Source organism: Nerophis ophidion, linkage group LG16 (genome assembly GCF_033978795.1).
Source record: "Nerophis ophidion isolate RoL-2023_Sa linkage group LG16, RoL_Noph_v1.0, whole genome shotgun sequence".
Taxonomy (NCBI): domain Eukaryota; kingdom Metazoa; phylum Chordata; class Actinopteri; order Syngnathiformes; family Syngnathidae; genus Nerophis; species Nerophis ophidion.
The window spans coordinates 30,385,520-30,410,843 of NC_084626.1; the positions used below are offsets into that span (position 1 = coordinate 30,385,520).

The 25,324-nt window shown below is 42.1% G+C and overlaps 1 protein-coding gene across 5 annotated transcripts in view; it reads right to left on the bottom strand.

Moving 5' to 3' along the window:
• Positions 1-25,324, bottom strand: part of sulf2a (sulfatase 2a) — a 264,808-nt gene that overhangs the window by 57,683 nt on the left and 181,801 nt on the right. For all 5 annotated transcript variants that reach the window (XM_061874878.1, XM_061874877.1, XM_061874879.1 and 2 more), the window contains one exon: positions 16,744-16,913. In XM_061874878.1, the coding sequence (XP_061730862.1) occupies positions 16,744-16,913 (170 nt within the window). The remainder of the gene's footprint in view (positions 1-16,743; positions 16,914-25,324) is intronic.

The window sequence follows — 25,324 nt, forward strand, 5'->3', positions numbered from 1 at the left end:
AGCCGCTGAAATCCGAGTCTGAATCCGAGCTAATGTCGCTATATTTTACTGGGCTATCCGCCATGTTTGTTTCTATTGGCATCACTATGTGACGTCACAGGAAAATGGACGTCGGATTTACAGATAGCGAAAATCAGGCACTTTAAAACCTTTTTTCGGGATATTCCATGATGGGTAAAATTTTGAAAAAAACATTTTTATTGGTTTAAACCCCTTCTGAAATTGGGATAATGTTCCCCTTTAACACATTACTGTAACATATGAAATAATATTATTTATCTCATTCGCGGAAGAGACGAAGAAAATGTCAGCAATCGTCACACACACATCAGCAATCTGTCAGGCTTGCCACTGACAGTTTGTTTGTGTTTTAGTTTTATCTCTTTGTGTGTTTACTATGTCCTGTTTTTAGTTCCTGTCGGCGCTCTTATTTTGTCTGTTTCCTGTTTTTTTCCCTGTGCGCTGTTTTCCCCTCAACTGCGGCTGATTGGCACCTGGCCACACCTAGTGTAAATCAGCCCGCTCCTATTTTACCTGCTTTGTTCCTTCAGTCAGTGCTGGATTATTGTCGCTCTTGTCGTTGCTACCTGTCGTGTCGTGTCGTATCATATCGTGTCAATGCAGCGTTGCGGTGAGCTATATTTGTTAGTGGTTTGTAGCTTATTGTCTTTTGTTCCCTGCTTCCAAGTTTGTTTTCATATTACAAGTACGACTTCTGTTTCTTGCTCGATACCTGCTAGCTTCCACGCCAGGCCTTTTTGTTTGTTGTCCGCCCACGTGCGCGCTTTTTGTTTGTAACCTTTGTTTTTTTTTTTGTCTTAAGAGTTTTACATTAAATCATATTTTCTCACTCCATGCCTGCCTCCTTCTCTGCATCTTGGGGTTCGTCACAAACTAACTCTGACATAATCGTCACATACACGTCAACCAATAAGAATTCAGCGGGGGAGAGTCATGGCAGAAGTGCATTGTGGGTCATGGAATGCTAACTGCTAAATACTACTGCCGTAGCTATTAAAATAAATCATTCAACGTTGGCGGTAACTTATAAAAACTGAGAAGGGCTGAACAAAAATGGCACCAAAAAGGAAATCATGTACTGCAGATTACAAGCTGGACGTAGGGAAACATGCAGCAGAAAACGACAAGAGGAAGCGGCGCATACCTTTGAAGTTGGCAGAGTTGTTTAGAAGCGACATCGAGGAAGAAGATTTCATCGGATTTATCGATTAGCAGTGACAGATTGTTTGGTAAACGTATAGCATGTTCTATATGTTATAATTATTTGAATGACTCTTACCATAATATGTTACGTTAACATACCAGGCACGTTGTCATGATCCACTACTTGGATCATGGCATGTTCTGGTTTTGTTCTGTTGTGTGATCACCCTGTTTAGTATTTGACGTCCTTAGTTCCTGGTGGCACTTCCAGTTTCGTTTCTGTTGCCTAATTACGCATTTAGTGTCACCTGTCTCTTGTTTGTCGTCGCGCACTTGCCTCCTCATTTTCTGTCCCTATTTAAGCCTGCCTTCGTTTGTCTTTCGGTCTCGCAGTGTAGTTTGCTTTCCACGCAACAGGTGACGTCGCTATCCTGCATTGTGGTAAATACCCTTTGTACTCGATTAGCTTCCATGCTATTTCGTTTGTTCGTTTCCCTAGCTCACATGCTAGCGTCTTTTGTTTCTTCTATCTCATGCTCGTTCTGTTGGTTTTGTTTGTTAGTGCCTTTGTGCAAGTGTTTTTGTTCTTAGTTTGTTCTTTAGTATATTAATAAATCATCATTCTTACCTTCACGCTGTGTTCCATTCCGACTGCACCAACGAGAGAACGCAATCCGCACTACGATGCCCACCAGACGTCACACACGTTCTCCATTGATTATTTATGAGTCATACAACGTACACTTATTCAGCCTGTTGTTCACTATTCTTTAATTATTTTAAATTGCCTTTCAAATGTCTATTCTTGGTGTTGGTTTTTATCAAATAAATTTCCTCCAAAAATGCGACTTATACTCCAGTGCGACGTATGTATGTTTTTTTCTTTCTTTATCATGCATTTTCGGCCGGTGCGACGTATACTCCGAACCGATTTATAATCTGAAAAATACGGTACTTCTATAAATAACATAAATGTGTCTTTAATTTAGGGCAGCACGGTGGAACAAGGTATAGTGCATGTGCCTCACATTGCAAAGGTCCTGAGTAGTCCTGAGTTCAATCCCAGGCTCGGGATCTTTCTGTGTGGCGTTTGCATGTTCTCCCCGTGAATGCTTGGGTTCCTCTTACCGCCAAAGACATGCACCTGGGGATAGGTCCCCAGTGTGTGAATGTGAGTGTGAATGTTGTCTGTCTATCTGTGTTGGCCCTGTGATGAGGTGGCGACTTGTCCAGGGTGTACACTGCCTTCCGCCCAAATGCAGCTGAGATAGGCACCCCCAAAAGGGACAAGCGGTACAAAATGGATGGCTGGATGGTGTCTTTAATTTATGTTTCTTGCTTGCTGTCCCTGAAGGCGTACACTTCCCTCTACCCTCCTTTATCTTTCCCCTCATAGCTTCTTCGTCTCGTCTTGTCTTAACTTTCTAAGAGACTCTCTTTTTGCACTGTTCTCCAAATCTGAAACATGGAATTGATCCACTTGTCTTTCAACACAATTGACAAGATCTTCTCGACGAGAAGCTCAGGTACAGGGGAAACTGCCTGTTCCTCTGGAACATTTGCTGCTGGATACACGATGGACTTGTGGTAGAAGTGGAAGGTGGTGTGCTTGGTGATTCTTTCTGTTGTTGACATTGAAGATATCTAACTATTTGGAACTAAAATACCAGGTCGTCTGCTGATCGGTTGATGGACAAATTCGGAAGACGATGGCAGTCGTTCAAGGTACACAGAGGGCTGGGCTGGGCTACAGGCACTCAGACACAGACTGGATAACATCTCAGAGAAGTTTTCTACTCTGCAAGGCGAAATTATAACAATTTGAGAGCCAAAACGGACAACTAGAGTAGATTGATCTATTGGAATGCATCAGCTCGTCCAAACCAAAACAATCCTTCCACAAACCCCGTTTCCATATGAGTTGGGAAATTGTGTTAGATGTAAATATAAAAGGAATTTAATGATTTGAAAATCCTTTTCAACTCATATTCAGTTGAATGCACTACAAAGACAACATATTTGATGTTCAAACTCATAAACTTAATTTTTTTTGCAAATAATATTTAACTTAGAATTTAATGGCTGCAACATGTGCCAAAGTAGTTGGGAAAGGGCATGTTCATCACTGAGTTACATCACCTTTTCTTTTAACAACACTCAATAAACGTTTGGGAACTGAGGAAACTAATTGTTGAAGCTTTGAAAGTGGAATTCTTTTTCATTCTTGTTTTATGTAGTTTCAGTCGTTCAACAGTCCGGGGTATTGGCTGTCGTATTTTACGCTTCATAATGCGCCACACATTTTCGATGGGAGACATGTCTGGACTGCAGGCGGGCCAGGAAAGTACTTTTACTACGAAGCCATGCTGTTGTAACACCTGGCTTGGCATTGTTTTGCTGAAATAAGCAAGGGCGTACATGATAACGTTGCCTGGATGACTACCTATGTTGCTCCAAAACCTGTATGGACCATTCAGCAATAATGGTGCCTTCACAGATGTGTAAGTTACCCATGCCTTGGGCACTAGTGCACCTCCATACCATCAGAGATGCTGGCTTTTGAACTTTGCGCCTATAACAACCCGGATGGTTATTTTCCTCTTTGTTCCGGAGGACACCACATCCACAGTTTCCAAATATAATTTAAAATGTGGACTCGTCAGACCACAGAACACTTTTCCACTTTGCATTAGTCCATCTTAGATGAGCTCGGGCCCAGCGAAGCCGGCGGCGTTCCTGGGTGTTGTTGATAAATGGCTTTCGCTTTGCATAGTAGAGTTTTAACTTGCACTTACAGATGTAGCGACCAACTGTAGTTACTGACAGTAGTTTTATAAAGTGTTCCTGAGGCCATGTGGTGATATCTTTTACACACTGATGTCAGTTTTTAATGCAGTACCGCCTGAGGGTTCAAAGTTCCATAATATCATCGCTTACGTGCCGTGATTCCTCCAGATTCTCTGAACCTTTTGATGATTTTACGGACCGTAGACGGTAAAATCCCGAAATTCCTTGCAATAGCTCGTTGAGAAATGTTGTTCTAAAACTGTTCGACAATTTGCTTACAAAGTGGTGACCCTCATCACATCCTTGTTTGGGAATTACTTAGCATTTCATGGCAGCTGATTTTGTACCCAATCATGGCACCCACCTGTTGCCAATTCCTGCACACCTGTGTGATGTTCCATATAAGTGTTTGATGAGCATTCCTCAACTTTATCAGTATTTATTGCCACCTTTCCCAACTTCTTTGTCACGTGTTGCTGGCATCAAATTCGAAAGGTAATGATTACTTGCAGCAACAACAAAAAAAAATGTTTATCAGTTTTAACATCAAATTTGTTGTCTTTGTAGCATATTCAACTGAATATGGGTTGAAAATGATTTGCAAATCATTGTATTCCATTTATATTTACATCTAACACAATTTCCCAACTCATATGGAAACGGGGTTTGTATAACGTTTTCATTATGTTTTGTGGGGAAATGCAATACTAAATTCAAAAAAAACATTTGGAATGTATTGAGTTATACCTAAAAAGGCCAAAATGCAGCAAAAAGTTTGCACTGGCATTCTCGCCGCAATGACCTTTGTCTGTGTCTGCTGACCTTTTCATTCCCGAAGCTAGCGGCAAGACGTTCATTCGATGCTACACGGGGAAGTTTTGCCAAACATATAAAATGCAAAGCAGTGCAATCAATGGGCTTGAGCACAGTGTGATCAATATCGTCTGCAAATCACACGGCTCTTCAATTATTTGGGAATAAACGATGGTAAATCACAGGAGGAGACCCAGGAAGCAAATGAATTTCATCTTTAAACGGGATCGATTAGACTCTAAATAACTGTTAATGCCTTGTGGCCTAGCTCGCGGTAGCAAATGTAATGTAGTGTAATCAAGGTGCCAAGGTGAGAAGTTTTACCAACAGAGGACAACAGGAAATCATTGCCTCTCTCTCTCTCTCTCCTTCTCAATGTGGTAGCTGAAAACAGGGGGAATATGCAAATGGGAAAACGAAGCAGAAGGACTGAAACATTACCCAAGGGATGCAAATGTATGGAGAAGGAGCAATTAAAAGTTGGTAGGGAAGCACTGGGGCCAGATTTTGAGAGTATTCGGTGTCTAAAGCCTGCATGGCACAGGTTAATGATGCTGGGGGGGAATAGATTAATCACAAGAATGGGGCTTCAGAGGGAGAGGGGAGCAACTGCAGTCTAATTACTGGTCCGGAATTTGTCTCCAGAGGCCAATAGCAGACCTTCTATTAGCCACCAGCACCGGTCGCAAGCAGGGAACGTGAAAAAGACAAAGACTCCGGGGGTGGATGCTGCTGTCATCATTAGCTATGCCTTACATTGACTCCGTTCATGCCGCTCCTTGATCATTGCTGACAAAACGGTACAAATTAGCAGGGCTCATTACTGCTGCGGCACTACGGTGCACGTGAGCCAAATAAACTGGAGCGACACGGAAGCTACGCTCAAAAGGAGGCCCGGGCTGCCAGCAACATCCTGCTCGCAGAGTGAGATGACATGGTGATGAGATGATTGGATTGGTTATTGAATTATGGGTGAAATGAAATGGAGGAAGGGTATGAGGATGTGAAGAGATGAACTGTGAAGGACAGTCTTTGTCCAGAAGCTCGTTAAAGAAAACACAAAATGTTCAACACAAAAAGCTCTGGTTGTCAGGAGCAAATAGATGAATGAATGGGTTGTACTTGTATAGCGCTTTTCTACCTTCAAGGTACTCAAAGCGCTTTGACACTACTTCCACATTTACCCATTCACACACACATTCACACACTGATGGAGGGAGCTGCCATGCAAGGCGCTAACCAGCACCCATCAGGAGCAAGAGTGAAGTGTCTTGCTCAGGACACAACGGACGTGACGAGGTTGGTACGAGGTGGGATTTGAACCAGGGACGCTCGGGTTGCGCACGGCCACTCTCCCACTGCGCCACGCCGTCCCTTTTTGGACGTCGTCCCTTTTTTTTATAAAGACTATTTGCGGTACGAAGTTCCTGGAGTCCTGGGTTCAAATCCAGGCTAGGAATCTTTCTGTGTGGAGTTTGCATGTTCTCCCCGTGAATGCGTGGGTTCCCTCCGGGTACTCCGGCTTCCTCCCACTTCCAAAGACATGCACCTGGGGATAGGTTGATTGGCAACACTAAATTGGCCCTAGTGTGTGAATGTGAGTGTGAATGTTGTCTGTCTATCTGTGTCGGCCCTGCGATGAGGTGGTGACTTGTCCAGGGTGTACCCCGCCTTCCGCCCAATTGTAGCTGAGATAGGCGCCAGCACCCCCCGTGACCCCTAAAGGGAATAAGTGGTAGAAAATGGATGGATGGATGGACTATTTGCGGTTGTTTAAAGGCCTACTGAAACCCACTACTACCCAACACGCAGTCTGATAGTTTATATATCAATGATGAAATATTAACATTGCAACACATGCCAATACGGACGATTTAGTTTACTAAATTGCCATTTTAAATTTCCCGCGGAGTTCCTTGTTGAAAACGTCGCTTTATGATGACGGGTGTTACGCCTGTTCGGCATTGTGGTGCCGTGTTCGATCCCCTCGAGGATGCGTAAAAACGAAGAACACAACAAAGGTAAGATATAACCAATTTATTCGAAATAACAGAAGGAGAGCTATAACAAAAAGACTGGAGCTAACAAAAGGCAAACCAAAGACGCTAGTATGAGAACTAGGAGATACAAAATAGGAAATTAAACTGGCACGTTGGCCCACAAAAAAGGAGTAAATAAAACATTTAGCATGTGAGCTAATAACGAGGTGCGTAGTGTGAGAGCTTGCCAAAATAGTAGGAATTGCGTGAAAGTAAACGATCAAAACAGACGTATAGTTAGTTGCCTGATAGCAAACTAGAGTCCCAGAAAGAATAAACAGAAGAGTGAAGTGAAATGAATTATATTTATAGAGCACTTTTCTCAAGTGACTCAAAGCACTTTACATAGTGACACCCAATATCTAAGTTACATTTAAACCAGTGTGGGTGGCACTGGGAGCAGGTGGGTAAAGTGTCTTGCCCAAGGACACAACGGCAGTGACTAGGATGGCACAAGCGGGAATCGAACCCGCAACCCTCAAGTTGCTGGCACGGCCACTCTACCAACCGAGCTATGCCGCCCCAAGAGGCTGGCTTATAAAGGGTGGTGATTACAAGAACAGGTGTGCGAGAACCGAGACCAGCAGGTGGAAATAATAAGTGACCATGGAAACGAACGAAACAGGGAATAAACGGGTCAGAACGGAGAATGAAAACAGATGGAAAAATAAACAACAACATGTGAAAATCCGAGTAACGGATTGTAACGACGGGTGCTCGTGACGTCACGGACTGTCAGGAAATATTAGCGCAACACTATTTGCGGCTAAAAGTCGTCTCTTTTCATCGCGCAATTAAACAGTATTCTGGACATCTGTGTTGCTGAATCTTTTGCAATTTGTTCAATTAATAATGGAGAAGTCACAGTAGAAAGATGGAGTTGGGAAGCTTTAGCCTTTAGCCACACAAACACACGGTGATTCCTTGTTTAAAATTCCCGGAGGTGAAGCTTTACTATGGATCAGAGCGGTCAAGCGAACATGGTTCCCGACCACTTGTCAACCGGCAGGTTTCGGTGAGAAAATTGTGTTAAAAAGTTGCCTCTTACCGGAGATCTGTGGAGTTTGCGGCGTCCTTGTATCTACCGTCGACTTCCCTCAGACACTGGCCTCAAGACACCCGTGGACACACGCCTCCGACTATCAGGTACTATTTCATCTCACTAAAACACTAGCAACACAATAGAAAGGTATGGGATTTCCCAGAATTCCATTTTCTACCGCTTATTCCCTTTCGGGGTCGCGGGGGGCGCTGGCGCCTATCTCAGCTACAATCGGGCGGAAGGCGGGGTACACCCTGGACAAGTCGCCACCTCATCGCAGGGCCAACACAGATAGACAGACAACATTCACACTCACATTCACCCAGAATTATCCTAGTAAATGTGTCTAAAAACATCTGTACTCCGTCCCAATGCAATCGCCTTTTTTTAAAAACTTTATTTTAATTTTAATTTTTTTAATAGTCCTTCGCTATCAGTATCATCATCCTCGAATCTTCCATCCTCGCTCAAATTAATGGGGAAATTGTCGTTTTCTCGGTCCGAATAACTCTTGCTGCTGGAGGCTCTGTTCGCCAAATTTCTTCCACCCTACAAGAAATTTGGCGTGACAGCCCCTCTAATGCCTGAAGGACCCCAATGAGGGCGTTACAATACCAAGGTATATGACTCTTAAGGGATACAGCTGCAAAGTTAGCGAAGCAAAAATAGCTTGAAAGGTTACCATGCTGGAATGCTAATATTTTTTCCTCACCGTTATTTTTCACCAATGACAATCAGTCAATTATAATGCTTTTAAAACAGGCAGCTGTGTGGGCTGCTTTAAGGTCCTTCCACCCTCATTGGGGAAGGTTTTTGTAGGGGGGAAGAAATTTGGCGTGACAGCTCCCATTATAAACAATGTGAGGACGGGAGGAGACCTCACCCTTGTGACGTCATCGTCTGCTACTTCCGGTACAGGCAAGCTTTTTTTATCAGCACCGAAAGTTGCGAACTTTATCGTCGATGTTCTCTACTAAATCATTTCAGCAAAAATATGGCAATATCGCGAAATGATCAAGTATGACACATAGAATGGACCTGCTATCCCCGTTTAAATAAGAAAATCTCATTTCAGTAGACCTTTAAGGCCACAACCACTCGGGGGGCTGGACACGTTTAAGTTTCACTTTTGCATGTCATAGAACGGGGGTCAGCAACCCGCGGCTCTTGAGCCACATGCGTCTCTTTAGTGCCGTCCTGGTGGCTCTCTGGAGCATTTTTAAAAAAGGATTGAAAAGGGAAAAAGGTGGGGGAATTTTTTGTTTTTGTTTTAGTATGTTCTTTTGTATGAGGTCAAACATGACACAAACCTTCCCAAAGCCCACTGTTTAAAATGTTTTGTGTGTGTCAATGTGTGTGAATGGGTGAATGTGGAAATAGTGTCAAAGTGCTTTGAGTTCCTTAAAAAGGTAGAAAAGCGCTATACAAGTACAACCCATTTACCATTACCATGCTTCACTGATGAGAGTATTTGGTGAATATCGTTTTGTCCTACTCATTTCGGCAGTCCTTGAACTCACCGTAGTGTGGACTGTGACGCAACAGTTTGTGTAAAATCCTCCACTCCTTTGTCTCATTTTGTCCATCAAAAGTTTTATGCTGTGCGTGAATGCACAAAGGTGCGATTTGTTGATGATATTGACGGCGTGGCCAAGTTGGTAGAGTGGCTGTGCCAGCAATCTGAGGGTTACTGGTTCAATCCCCACCTTCTACCATCCTAGTCACGTCCGTTGTGTCCTTTGGGCAAGACACTTCACCCTTGCTCCTGATGGGTCCTTGTTAGCGCCTTGCATGGCAGCTCCCACCCTCAGTGTGTGAATGGGCGAATGTGGAAATACTGTCAAAGCGCTTTGGACTCCTTAAAAAGGGGTAGAAAAGCCCTATACAAGTACAACCATTTACCATTACTTGTCGGAGTGCTAATCAGGCATATTTGGTCAGTGCATGACTGCAAGCTAATCAATGCTAACATGCTATTAAGGCGAGCTGTATGTACGTTTTCCATCATTATGCCTCATTTGTAGGTATATTTGAGCTTATTTGATATCCTTTACTTTTATCCTCTTTGTATATAATTTAGTTCTGCATGTGTCACGACACATTACCTGTATGTAGTATTGGCTGCATTTCTGATAGTTGTTTGTGTGCCATGTTGTTCCAGACCACAGCAAACATGACCTATCTTGCCAAAGATTGTAATAAATCCATTAAAAGAAGACGGCCATAACTTTGACACACACATCTTTACCTTTGGCCATTAAAAGCCAGTAATATACCAGTAACCTACTCAGTGGCCTAGTGGTTAGAGTGTCCGTCCTGAGATCGGTAGGTTGTGAGTTTAAACCCCGGCCGAGTCATACCAAAGACTATAAAAAATGGGACCCATTGTCTCCCTGCTTGGCACTTAGCATCATGGGTTAGAATTGGGGGTTAAAGCCCCATAAATGATTGCCGGGCGCGGCACCGCTGCTGCCCACTGCTCCCCTCACTTCCCAGGGGATGATCAAGGGGATGGGTCAAATGCAGAGGACACATTTCACCACACCGAGTATGTGTGTGACAATCATTGGTACTTTAACTTTAACTTTAATTTCCAGGAGTTATCTCACCTTCTGACCAGCCTCTGATTTACTAATTGTTTCTAATGTGAAGAATAAAAATTACATTTTAACAGTCCTGTCAACGCAGATTTGCTTCAGCCTGCGACACAGGCATGAGGGACGGCATGAGGGACGGCGTGGCGCAGTGGTAGAGTGGCCGTGTGCAACCCGAGGGTCCCTGGTTCAATTCCCACCTAGTACCAACCTCGTCACGTCCGTTGTGTCCTGAGCAAGACACTTCACCCTTGCTCCTGATGGGTGCTGGTTGGCGCCTTGCATGCCAGCTCCCTCCATCAGTGTGTGAATGTGTGTGTGAATGGGTAAATGTGGAAGTAGTGTCAAAGCGCTTTGAGTACCTTGAAGGTAGAAAAGCGCTATACAAGTACAACCCATTTATTTATTTATTTATCATTTTGATAGTAGGCTATTATAACTAACATAGACACTTACGTCATGTGTTGCCTTCATTATAAGACTTATATACGGCTTTTCATTTTTTGCAGCTCCAGACGGATTAGTTTGTTGTATTTTTGGTCCAATATGACTCTTTCAACATTTTAGGTTTCCGACCCCTGTCATTGCACATAATTATGGTGCATTTAAGGACCCTTAATTAAAGGTCGAAATAGAGGCATTAGTAGTTTTTTAAAGACATCCTTAGTGGTTTGAATAATACTACTATGATAAAAATGATAATTATACTAATTATGACTACCATTATGTACTAATGATAATCTTACATGAATTAACTAATCTTTACCTTACTATACTAAAAAAAAAAATTAACCGACTGATTTAAACTCAACTTTAAGTGAATGATGACATGCTTATATTCTTTATAGTCAATTTTACAGCACTTTTTTGAATCAATCAACAGCAAATAATTTGGAGCGGTTAAAGGTAACTTAGGGAGACTTTAGCACCCCCAAAAAGGCGGAATGTCACCAATGGTACGAACGCTTCATGAAAAACATTTTTGACGTATAAATAATAAGGTCCTGCCGATCATGAGCCGATGATGGATGGATGAGAATGCATCAAGAGGGAACTGGTTCACAATCTAATAATCAAGATATTTTATTACCTTCTTTAAAACGTCAAAAATCATGTAAAAATTGTTTTTGATACAACAATTTTAAGACATTACAAACTGCACACTGTATGTACTGTAAAACATACTAATAAGGTTTCTTTTAAAGCAGGGGTGTCCAAACTTTAACTGGCGAGGGCCGCTTTCAGTACAATGGAAGGCTGCGGGGGCCATTTTTGACACATTTTGTCAAGCCAATATAGGCCAAGCTAGCTGAACAAAACATCCCTGTCAGCTTTGTGTTGGAGGTGACAAAAAAAAAAAGTGTTGTCTAACGAGGGCTGTCAAAAATAACGAGTTACCTAATGCGATCGATCAATACTATCAGTTATTTCTTCAATTAAATCTGTCAATGCTTGTGCTGTTGATCGATTATTCCTGAAACCATACTGCCTATCTGTTAATAATTCATTTTTATCTACAAAGCCATCGAATCTATTTATAAATATTTTTTCTAATATTTTGGAGAACTGTGGTAATATTGAGATTGGTCTGTAGTTTGTGAATAAGTGTCCGTCTCCCGCTTTGTGAATAGGAACAACTTTTGCAATTTTCATTAGTTGAGGAAATACTCCCATTTCAAATGAAAGGTTAAATAGATACGCTAATGGAGCACTAATTCCATCTATCACATACTTTAAAGTTTGCATGTCTATATCTGATTTCTCTTTCTACTACTGGTTTTAAAAACACTGTTTTAGGGTTTGGGTTGATATAATCTGCTGCATCTATTTTTGTCACAAAAAAACATTGCATTAATCATGTAAATACGCAGATTAATCAAAGTTTATTTTACTCGTTTACCGTAAACGGACTCTAACAATGAAATTACTTTTGTGACCAAGTATTGGGGACTTTTTAATTGAATTTAAATGAAATCATGCAAGCCAGTAGGACAGGGGTAGGGAACCTATGGCTCTAGAGCCAGATGTGGGTCTTTTGATGACTGCATCTGGCTCTCAGATAAATCTTAGCTGACATTGCTTAACACGATAAGTCATTAATAATTCTACCGGTAATCACAGTGTTAAAAATAACATTCAAATTATAAAACATTCTCATGCATTTTAATCCAACCATCCGTTTTCTATCGCACCTGTTCAAGATGTCGCATTAATGGTAAGAAGTATTGGTCTGACTTAAAAATGCACGCATTAAGTTTTAATCAGTGTTAAAAAATATTACATGGCTCTCACCGAAATAAATTTTGAAATATTTGGCTTTCATGGCTCTCTCAGCCAAAAAGGTTCCCGACCCCTGCAGTAGGAGTTGTGATTAATCATGATTAATCCAATTTCAAAAGTGTGATTAATCTCATTTTAAAAGTGTATGGTTTGACAGCATTATTAATAACGTCTCGATAATAGTGAACTCATTAAATTTTTACAATCTACCGAGGGCCAATAGAAAACAAGCGGTGGGCCGAAACTGGCCCCCGGGCCGGACTTTGGACACCCCTGTTTTAAAGGTTTTAAAAAGCTAGATTCAGGGAAATCAAGTACCAAGCTGTACTTTAGTGCATGGAAACCATGGGTCTCAGACACGCAGCCCGCGGGCCAATTGCGGCCCGTGAGACGTTACTTTGCGGCCCGCATCTTGATATGTAAATTTAGTGTTAGTGTGGCCCGCGAGTTTTATACGAATGCCGCTTGACAGCGTCATATTTGCTATCATTATCAACCCTCCCGAATTTTCCGGGAGACTCCAGACTTTCAAGGCAGTCATTCAAGGGTAATCATTCCCGCGAACATCTGTCAGTTTTCACCCATACAACAATGTTCAATGGGTGCCGTGTTGACACTGTCTTTGACGCCCTCTACATCTTGTACTAACAGAGTACTATTCCAGACATTTCTGTATTTGGCTTTTATGAACACAAGTCATAGCATCCACCTTTTCATCAAACATACAGCATACAGTCTCAGCCACATGTTCTGTAAGGTTTCTGCAAACACATGTCAGTGACTGCAAGGCATACTTACAGGTCACACTTACGGTGGCAGTATAAACAGGTTTATCACCGTTACAAATATGCGCCACACTGTGAACCCACACCAAACTAGAATGACAAACTCATTTCGGGAAAACATCCGCACTGCAACACAACGGGTTGCCCACATATGTGGTCCTATCCAAGGTTCTCATAGTCCGTCATTGTCACCGACGTCCCACCGGGTGTGAGTTTTCCTTGCCCTTATGTGGGCCTACCGAGGATGTCGTAGTGGTTTGTGTCTTGGTTTGTGCAGCCCTTTGAGACACTAGTGATTTAGGGCTATATAAATGAACATTGATTGATTGATTGATAAACACAACAGGACATTTACTCAGAATCTCATGCAGCCCTGACTCCTCCGAGCTACCACCAAAACCCGCCTCCCAACCCCGCGTTGGTGGAGGTGGAGAGTTAGGGCTGCGAGGCGTTCTGGGTATTTGTTCTGTTGTGTTTATGTTGTGGTACAGTGCGGATGTTCTGCCAAAATTTGTGTGTAATTCTTGTTTGGTTCTGTGTTCACAGTGTGGCGCATATTTGTAACAGTGATAAACTTGTTATACGGCCACCCTCAGTGTGACCTGTATGGCTGTTGATCGAGTATGTCTTGCAGTCACTCACGTGTATCGACCAAAGAATCTTGCTGTATATATCAAGGCCGGCAGGCTGTTAATATGATGTTAAGTCGATAGCGATGACGTAGTAAACGGCGGTAAAGTGATTCATATTTATATAGCGCTTTTCTCTAGTGACTCAAAGCGCTTTACATAGTGAAACCCAATATCTAAGTTATATTTAAACCAGTGTGGGTGGCGCTGGGAGCAGGTGGGTAAAGTGTCTTGCCCAAGGACAGAACGGCAGTGACTAGGATGGCGGAAGGGGGAATCGAACCTACAACCACCAAGTTGCTGGCACGGCCACTCTACCAACCGAGCTATACCGCCCCAAGGCAGCGCTAACACGGAACCTTTATGGTATTGTTAACTGGGTGTAAATCAGGACTAATATTTGGAAAACGCTTACCCCGGGAAATTGTCGGGAGATGCACTTATATTCGGGTGTCTCCTGGAAAAATGGGGAAAATCGACTGGTACGTTGCTAGGGTGGGTAAGCCGTTCAAAGAAGGTGAATCCATTAAACGTGCGTGTTAGAACTTTTAAGTAATCTTCTCTTGCCGCCCAACCTCACCCAGTGTCTGCATCTAGTTACCCCCAGGCAAATTGAGTTTGAGACCCCTGATGTAAACAGAGGCTGAGTGTGTGTATGTGGTGCGGTGATGGTAGCTTTGAAGTGTGGTGGTGCCTTTCAGAAGTCTGACTAATAATATTAAAGACCAAAATGGGACTACAAAAAAAATCTTACACAAAGCCTTTGACCGGCTCTGCATATATAGGAAAAAGTGTATTCAGAGTAAATAACTCTATTCTCAGTTCCATTTCGAAAGTAATGGAGAAAATAGTTTATGAACAGGTTGATAGATACCTTGCTACTAATAAACTAATGTACAAATTCCAATCCGGCTTCAGAACTAACCACTCCACTGACACATGCCTTCTCTATCTGACCGACCACATCAAACATGAGGTGGATGCGGGCAAATACTGCGGCATGATCATGCTGGACATTTAGAAGGCCTTTGACACCATTAACCAAACTATACTGTTGGATAAGCTAAGAGCAATCGGATTCGACGAAACCTCATCAAGCTGGATGCAATCTTACTTGGAGGGGAGGAAACAGGTGGTAGAGGTGAACGGCACCATGTCCCCTCCCCTCTCAGTAAGCTGTGGAGTCCCTCAGGGGAGTATACTAGGACCTTTACTGTTCCTAATATACGTGAATGACATGCCATCAGCATGCCACTGTGAATTGTTCCTGTATGCGGATGACTCGGCCCTGCTGGTATCCGGCAAGGACAAGTCACAGGTGGAACAAATCCTCAGAGCTGAACTCCTCAATATTTGCACCTGGCTCGCTGACAACAAGCTATCCATACACTTAGGTAAAACGGAATCCATCCTATTTGGGTCCCATATCAAACTTAAGAAGGTCAGTGACTTCACTATAAAAGTGGGTGACATTGTTATCACCCGGAAGGATGAGATCACCTACCTAGGTTCCATTCTAGAGGCTAATCTTTCCTGTGATAAAATGGCAACCAAGGTGATCAAAAAGGTCAACCAAAGAACGAGATTCTTCTACAGAATCTCCTCTCTGGTCAACAAAAGCACCTTGAGGATTCTAGCGGGAACTCTCATTCAACCCTTCTTCGATTACGCTTGCACCTCCTGGTACCCCAGCACCTCCAAAACCCTCAAATCTAGACTCCAAACATCCCAGAATAAGCTAATCCGGTTACTTTTAGACCTCCACCCCGGATCACACCTCAATCCAACCCACTTCTCCAAAGTGGGCTGGCTCAGGGTGGAGGACAGAGTAAAACAACTTGCACTGAGCCTAGTCTATAAAATCCGCTACACCTCCTTGATCCCGAAGTACATGTCAAACTACTTCCTTAACGTAAATGACCGCCATAACCACAACACCAGGGGGAGCTCCACAAACCACGTTAAACCCAGATTTCGATCTAACAAAGGTCTTAACTCATTCTCTTTCTATGCCACATCAATGTGGAATGCACTCCCAACAGGTATAAAAGTAAGTACATCACTATATTCCTTCAAAACCGCTCTAAAACAACACCTCCAGGCAACTTCAACACTTTTCTAATACCCTCCTCCATTCACATCCCATCTCCCCGGATTATAAACAACTCAAATGTACTTCTAATGTATATACTTGTTCTTATGCTATCTGAACTCACTATGTTCTCTGCTGGCTGTACATATCCTACTAAATAAGACCTACACTGTTTCAATGTCCACATTTCTCTGTTGATGCAATTGTTGATGACTGAAGTTCTGATATCAACCAAAGCTCCTCATCCCACCCCCCGGATTGTAAATAATGTAAATAATTCAATGTACATACTATGATGATTAACTTGTGTGATGACTGTATTATGTTGATAGTATATATTTGTACCATGAATTGATTAACGTGGACCCCGACTTAAACAAGTTGAAAAACTTATTCGGGTGTTACCATTTAGTGGTCACTTGTACGGAATATGTACTGTACTGTGCAATCTACTAATAAAAGTATCAATCAATCAATCAATGCTTTGTCTGCATTTTGAAGGCTGCTCATGTTCTTACATATGCTGTGAAGCGTTGGGGAAAGCGGTGCTGTACTGTGGGGCGGAGTCCTCCGGACCGTGCGGTGCAACGTGGCTCAGAACCATCATGACAGGACGGTTGGGATACATCCTTTTGGACGCCCGAAAGTAGTTGATACTGTCGTTGGTAATGACGTCTGTCAGGTAGTCCTGTGAAGAAGACACACAGCATGCACGTGAGTAAAGCTGCCAAAAACGGAATCGGCAAAAAGTTTGCATCATGAGCTTTAAAAGGGGAACTGCACTTTTTTTGGAACTTTGCCTGTTTTTCACCATTATTATGAGAGACATGCTTTTTTAATTTTATTTTTATAGGATCCTAAAGATGATATTAAAAACGCTTGCAAAATCCGACTAATGGGAGTCCCCGTTCAAAGCCTTCAAAGCTCTCTGAAACAATTTCAAAAACCTCCATCAAAGTTTTATATATTTGGACACACATTCTCATACTTGCCAACCCTCCAAGATTTTCCGGGAGATTCCCGAAATTCAGCGCCTCTCCCGAAAACCTCCCGGGACACATATTCTCCCGAAAATATCCCGAAATTCAGGCGGAGCTGAAGGCCACGCCCCCTCCAGCTCCATGCGGACCTGACTCAGCAATGTTGTGAGACTCTTAAACAGGACAATACTGCCGTCTACTGTACATAGAAAGGTAAACGGTGAATGGGTTGTACTTGTATAGCGCTTTTCTACCCATTTTTAGGGAGCCCAAAGCGCTTTGACAGTATTTCCACATTCGCCCATTCACACACACATTCACACACTGACGGCGGGAGCTGCCATGCAAGGCACTCACCAGGCCCCATCAGGAGCAAGGGTGAAGTGTCTTGCCCAAGGACACAACGGACGTGACTAGGATGGTAGAAGGTGGGGCTTGAACCAGTAACCCTCAGATTGCTGGCACAGCCACTCTACCAACGTCGCCATGCCGTGAATAAAATACAATGTAGAAGAGTATATACTTTATTGATCCCTGGGAGAAATTCAGCACCACAGTTCGCTTACAATAAACAATGATCATGATAAATAATATAATATAATAAATATATTCTACATATATTCTACATTTAAGTGCAGTCAAGGAACATATGCATTATACTGTTTATACAGTCTGATGGCTGTCGGTATGAAAGACCTCGTGTCATTCCGTGTTACATTTTGGGAGTCTGAGCCTTCCACTGAACGTGCTCATTCTCTCCGCAAGGTCCGAGTGTAGTGGGTGGGAGGTGTTGTCCATAAAGGCTAGGAGTTTTGGTAGACTTTTTCTCTCTAACACAACCGCCAGAGAGTCTAGCTGTGCATGCATATGGTTAGAAAAATAGTGACAGACAAAATGGACAATTCAACCCTTAACTCAACAATGAGTAGATGAGTGTTATGTGTGTGTATATGTGTAAGTAAATGAACACTGAAATTCAAGTATTTCTTATATATATATATATATATATATATATAATGTTTATATATATATATATATATATATATATATATATAATGTTTATATATATATATATATATATATATAATGTTTATATATATATATTTATAATAAAATATATAGATATAGCTAGAATTCACTGAAAGTCAAGTATTTCTTATATATATATATATATATATATATATATATATATATATATATATATATATATATATATATATATACACACACACACAGACACATACATACATATATATATATATATATATATGAATGAATACTTGACTCTCAACCACACCTCAAACCACGCCTCCCGCCCCGCCCCCCAGCCCCCACCTCCCAAAATCGGAGGTCTCAAGGTTGGCAAGTATGCACAATCTCCTCATTCAATGCGTTTTCTTTATTTTCATGACTATTTACATTGTAGATTGTCACTGAAGGCATCACAACTATGAATGAACACATGTGGACTTATATACTTAACAAAAACATGTTTTATATTATCATTTTCTCAAAATAGCTACCCTTTGCGCTGATTACTGCTTTGCACACTCTTGGCATTCTCTCCATAAGTTGCAAGCACACCTGTGAATTAAAAAACATTTCAGGTGACTACCTCTTAAAGTTAAGTACCAATGATTGTCTAACACACACACTGGGTGTGTGTGTTAGACAATCTCTGCATTTGACCCATCACCCTTGATCACCGCTTGGGAAGTGACGGGAGCAGTGAGCAGCAGCGGTGGCCACGCCCAGGAATCAATTTGGTGATTTAACCTCCAATTCCAACCCCTTGATGTTGAGTGTCAACCAGGGAGGTAATGTGCCCCATTTTTTTAGTCTTTGGTTCAAGCTCATCAAGAGAATGCCATGAGTGTGCGAAAAAGTAATCGGAGCAAAGGGTGGCTATTTTGAAAGAACTAGAATATAAAACATGTTTTCAATCATTTCACCTTTTTTGTTAAGTACACAACTCCACATGTGTTCATTCAAAGTTTTAAAGCCTTCAGTGACAATCTACAATGTAAATATCCATCCTTCCATTTTCTACCGCTTGTCCCTTTCGAGGTCACAGGGGGCGCTGCATTCCGGCGCCTCATCACATACATCACATGCCTTGAATTACTGCCGGGTCAAACTGGCTTCCCAAAATAATTAGCGCATGCTTAGTATTACCGCCTGGTCATACTCGTGACGTCACGAATGACACTTCCCCTATCATCATTTTCAAAATGGAGGAGGTAGAGTTCAATACCGGTAATTTGAAATTGCATAAAGGGAAGAAGATTAAGAGATATTCAGTAGGATTTAAAGTCCAAGCTTACATCACACTCAAATTTTACTGCATGCCTTTGGTAAGTGCCGAAGTGAGAAGAACTTTTAAAATAATTAGCGCATGCTTACTTTTGCCGCATGCCTTTGGTAAGCGCAGGAGTGAGAAGAGGTTTTAAATTAATTAGCGCCCCGGCGGCAATTCAAGGAATTCACATAAAATACCCCTAATTTTTTTTTTTTCTTGTTTTTGAACACTGACTATTTGCAGATTAGAATGCAAAATAAACAAAAAAAACTTTTGTCTTCTTGTATCTCATTAGGATTAGGCAAAATTCAGAAAAAAAAATTGCAGTTTCACTTTACAAGGGCACTTACTTAATCCGGCACTACTGTGAGAATCAGAAATAGCCTGTGGTCAATTAATAAGGTCCAAGCTTACATCACATTCAAATTTTTACTCAGATTTTTACTGCATGCCTTTGGTAAGTGCCGGAGTGAGAAGAGGTTTTAAAATAAATAGCGCATACTTACTTTTACCGCATGCCTTTGGTAAGCGCAGGAGTGAGAAGAGGTTTTAAATTAATTAGCGCCCCGGCGGCAATTCAAGGAAATACGGTAGTTCTCATAAAATACCCCTAATTTTTGTATTTTTTTTGTTTTGTTTTTGAACAATAACTATTTGCAGTTTAGAATGCAAAATAAACAAAAAAAACTTTTGTCCTCTTGTATCTCATTAGGATTAGGCACATTTCCGTAAAAAAAGTGCAGTTCCACTTTACAAGGGCACTCACTACTGTGAGAATCAGAAATAGCCTGTGGTCAATTAATTCCACTAACAGCTTGCCACAGGCGAAGCAAATCGATACAAGCATGTCTGATCGTTCACCTATCAAGCACATTCAACTTCTTGGGAATCTTTATTTACTCCCTCAGCTTGGCAGCAGTTATACACTGCAAAAAGTCAGTGTTCAAAAACAAGAAAAAATAAATAAAAAAATTAGGGGTATTTCAATTTAACTAAGCAAAATTATCTGCCAATAGAACAAGAAAATTTGGCATGTCAAGACTTTCCAAAACAAGTAAAATAAGCTAACCTCAATGAAGACCTTAAAATAAGTATATTCTCACTAATAACAACTGAACTACTACATGAGTACATATTTTCTATTGTTTCACTGAAAATAAAACAGGAAATCGGAATTTGGCTGTCATCTGTTTTAATATGAGAAAAATTGGAAGAGTCGACAAAAGTTCCAAAAATTTTCACAATACCTACCCAGGTTCGAGTCCCACAAGTCCCGCCGCCGCCGGCCAGGATGCCCAAAATGCCCGAAACGCGCCCACGGGAAGGCAGGGAGAAAAGTGGAAAAAAGTCGGTAAAATTTTCAAAAATCACACCCGGGTTCGAGTGCCACAAGTCTTAAGTCTTAAGGCACTCCATGTGGGAGTCGAACCTGGGTAGGTATCTTTAACATTTTTGAGACTTTTGCCGACTTTTCCAACTTTTATCCCCCCCACCCCGCGGGGGGATTCCGGGTTTTGAGCGGCTGGCGGCGGGACTTGTGGGACTCGAACCTGGGTAGGTATTTTAAAAATTTTGGGGGACTTTTGACGACTTTTGTCACTTTCTCCCCCACTTCCCATGGGACTTTGCTGGGTGCGTTTTGGAAATTTTTTGCATCCCGGGACTTGTGGGACTGGAACCCGGGGAGGTATTTTGGACAAAATTGGGACTTTTGACCATTTTGGCCGCCTTTTCCCCTCTTCTTCCCCGCCTTCCTGTGCACCATTGCTGGGTGAGTTTTGGACATTTGGACAAAAATACTTTCAAGCATGTTTTACTCAATATAGGTCATAACATCTCAGCAACAAGCTGTAATATCTTACTGAGATCATTTAGGACCAAAACCCTTAAAACAAGTAAACACTAACATAAAATTTGCTTAGTGAGATAAATTATCATATCAGATAGAAAATAATCAAATATCACCCTTATTTGAGATATTTAATCTTACTTAGATTTCAGTTTTTGCAGTGTAGCTAGCTGCCTCGCTTAAGGTCGTTGGACTCCAAATGTGACAATATTAGTTCAAACAAAAGCAGCAATGGGGTTGGTTAAATTAAAGTACCAATGATTGTCACAAACACACTAGGTGTGGTGAAATTTTTCATCCGTCCATCCATCTTCTTCCGCTTATCCGAGGTCGGGTCGCGGGGGCAGCAGCCTAAGCAGGGAAGCCCAGACTTCCCTCTCCCCAGCCACTTTGTCCAGCTCCTCCCAGGGGATCCCGGGGCCAGGCGGGAGACATAGTCTTTCCAACGTGTCCTGGGTCTTCCCCGTTGCCTCCTACCAGTCGCACATGCCCTAAACACCTCCCTAGGGAGGCGTTCGGGTGGCATCCTGAACAGATGCCTGAACCACCTCATCTGGCTCCTCTCAATGTGGAGGAACAGCAGCTTTACTTTGAGTTCCCCCCGGATGGCAGAGCTTCTCACCCTATCTCACGCGGCGGAGGAAAAATCATTTCGGCCGCTTGTACTCGTGATCTTATCCTTTCGCTCATAACCCAAAGCTCATGACCATAGGTGAGGATGGGAACGTAGATCGACCGGTAAATGGAGAGCTTTGCCTTCCGTCTCAGGTCCTTCTTCACCACAACGGATCGATATAGCGTCCGCATTACTTAAGACGCCGCACCGATCCGCCTGTCGAACTCACGATCCACTCTTCCCCCACTCGTGAACAGGACTCCGAGGTACTTGAACTCCTCCACTTGGGGCAAGATCTCCTCCCCAATCCGGAGATGGCACTCCACCAGGCGAGAACCATGGACTCGGACTTGGGAAGTGATGATTCTCATCCCAGTTGCTTCACACTTGGCTGCGAACCGATCCAGTGGTGAAATTTGTCCTCTGCATATGACCTTGTTCACCCCCTGGGAGGTGAGGGGAGTAGTGAGCAGCAGCGGTGGCCGCGCCCGAGAATCATTTTTGGTAATTTAACCCCCAATTCCAACCCTAGATGCTGAGTGCCTAGCAGGGAGGTAATGGGTCCCATTTTCATCTTCTTTGGTAAGACTCTGCCGGGGTTTGAACTCACAACCTACCGATCTCAAGGCGGACACTCCAAACACTGAGTAGGCACAGAGTGTTTTTGTCCGATGGGGAAAAAATCTAACGGCTATCCCGTCCACAAGGTGCATGCTAAGTTTGCTAATTGAGCAACATTACTCACGATCTTTAAAGTGTCCTTCAACAGCTCTGTTCTCTTGTTGTCGCAATCAATAATTATAATGGATTAGATTTATATAGCGCTGTTTGAGACACTCAATGTGCTTTATAGTCAGAACTGAGAACCCATCATTCATTTACTCCACGTTCACACATTAAATGGTGGAAAGCTACATTTGTAACCACGGCTACCCTGATCGAACTGTGGCTTTTGATTGATTTATTGACTGAGACTTTTATTAGTAGATTGCACAGTACAGTACATATTCCGTACAATTGACCACTAAATGGTAACACCCCAATAAGTTTTCAACTTGTTTAGGTCGGGGTCCACGTTAATCAATTCATGGTAATTTGCACCTAAAACCTCTGACGACCATCTAACGTTCATTTACATTCATACACCGGTGTGAGCGGTACTAGGAGCAAGGTGGGTAAAGTGTCTTGCCCAAGGACACAAAGGCAGTGACTAGGATGGGAGAAGCTGGACTTTTACCAAGAGCCCTTAAGTTTCTGGATGGCCGCTCTACCATTCCAGCCACGCCGATCTAGACATATTAATTATGTCCTGTCTTCAGAACACTAGTTTTGTGTCCAAGTTGTTGACATAAACATGTAGGGCCTGATGTACTAAAGGTTTGCGTGTACTAAAACACGTGCAAACTTGATTGCACAAGCAAAGCTGATTTACTAAATTTGTGTAAAGTGGATTGCATGTAGTAAGCGAAAAAAGGCTTCATTAAAATTGCGTCACGGTCTACATTAATTTGCAAAATATATGCCGATCACCAAAATATTTATACCGTATTTCCTTGACTATTCGCCAATTAATTTAAAACCTCTTCTCACTCCTGCGCTTTTTCAAAGCATGCGGTAGAAGTAAGCAGACGCTAATAGTTTTAAAACCTCTTCTCACCCCTGCGCTTATCAATGGATTGCAGTAAAAAATTGAGTGTGTTAATCAAAAAATAATAAAGAAAAAATTCAGCGTCCGCGGCCCGGTGGTTGGGAACTACTGCTCTACAGCATGTCATCGCGCACCCTTTTAGATAGATAGATAGTACTTTATTGATTCCTTCAGGAGAGTTCCTTCAGGAAATACCATGCTGTCTGCGTGCCGGCCGGATGTATGCGTTTCGGTGCTTCTAAAGCGAGTGTGCAATGCATACTTGGTCACCAGCCATACCTTTTACACTGATGGTTGTGATATAAACAACTTTAAAACTCTTACTAATATGCGCCACACTCTGTGTACCCACACCAAACACATTTCTGGAGAGCATTGGCTCTGTGGCACATTATAAACGCAGCATAGGGATTACCCATAATGCTGTGTATCCGTGACTCTTGGCTAATTATACACGCGCCCCCAACCTCGCCCACCTCAACCAACGCACGGAGGGGGGGTATAGACGGTTTAGCCAGGAGTCGTGGATGCATTGCATTGTGGGTAGGTGTTGTGTTGCGTTGCAGGGCATATTATATATATATATATATATATATATATATATATATATATATATATATATATATATATATATATATATATATATATATATATATATATATATATATATATATATATATATATATATGTAGTGAGTCTTATTCTGCGGTTTGCTATCAGTGTACCGAGTGGACACTTTTTAGGCGATGTGCTAGTAGGATGACGCTTATAAACAACACTACAACTTAAAATGTTCCATTGAGAATACAGAACATTACACACAGGGTTCAAAAATCTGTCTAAATGTTTTAGTACGCCTTTGGTAAGCCATGAAGCCGCACCGCTTGAAGGATTGTCAACATAAAAGTGTTATTGTGGTATGTGTATAAGAACCGAAAAATGGCACCCAATAGCATATTTTCTGCCGTTTTCTTTAGCAATATTATGCAAAACCAACTTTTCTTACGTTCTGGTACCTGCTAATGTGTATTGGTGATCGGCATAATTCCTGAAAATTTGCGCCCGTCCGGCACTGTAGTCCGTGACGACACTTTAGTCATCAAACGTCTTCTTTCTTCTTTCTACTGTATCTTCTTCATCTTGTTATGTGGCATTCATCCTCCACTGTTGCCATTTCTAATATGAAGTAGCGTAAAGTTCTAACTTGTATCTCGCTATGGAAGGGCTAAAAATTACCGGTGTAGTGGGTTTAGATGATTCACCCAAGGAACTTTAGTAATTAGAGAGTTCCGGTCGGACAGTTTTTCACGGGACACATTTCCGTCTGGTTAATGCACTAGTGAGCCACGGATGAGGGGATGCTGCTCCGTTATTGATTTAAGTAAAGTCTGAATGTCATTAAAACGGTTAGCTCCATCTTTTGGCACTTCTTCCAATCCCGTCCTTGCACGCTACACCGCTACAACAAAGATGACGGGGAGAAGGCACTGCCGAAGGTGAGCCAAATAAATAAGACCGCCCACAGAACAGCACATTCTGAAACGACTGTCAGAAAACGACTTGAAGATGGTCTGTAAAACATAATCCATGCAACTTTTTGACAAAAGAACAACCATTACATGTTATATAGACCACAAGAAAGTATTTTCAATTTAGAAAAAAATCTCATTATGACCACTTTAATGCGCCTTATAATCCGGAGTGCCT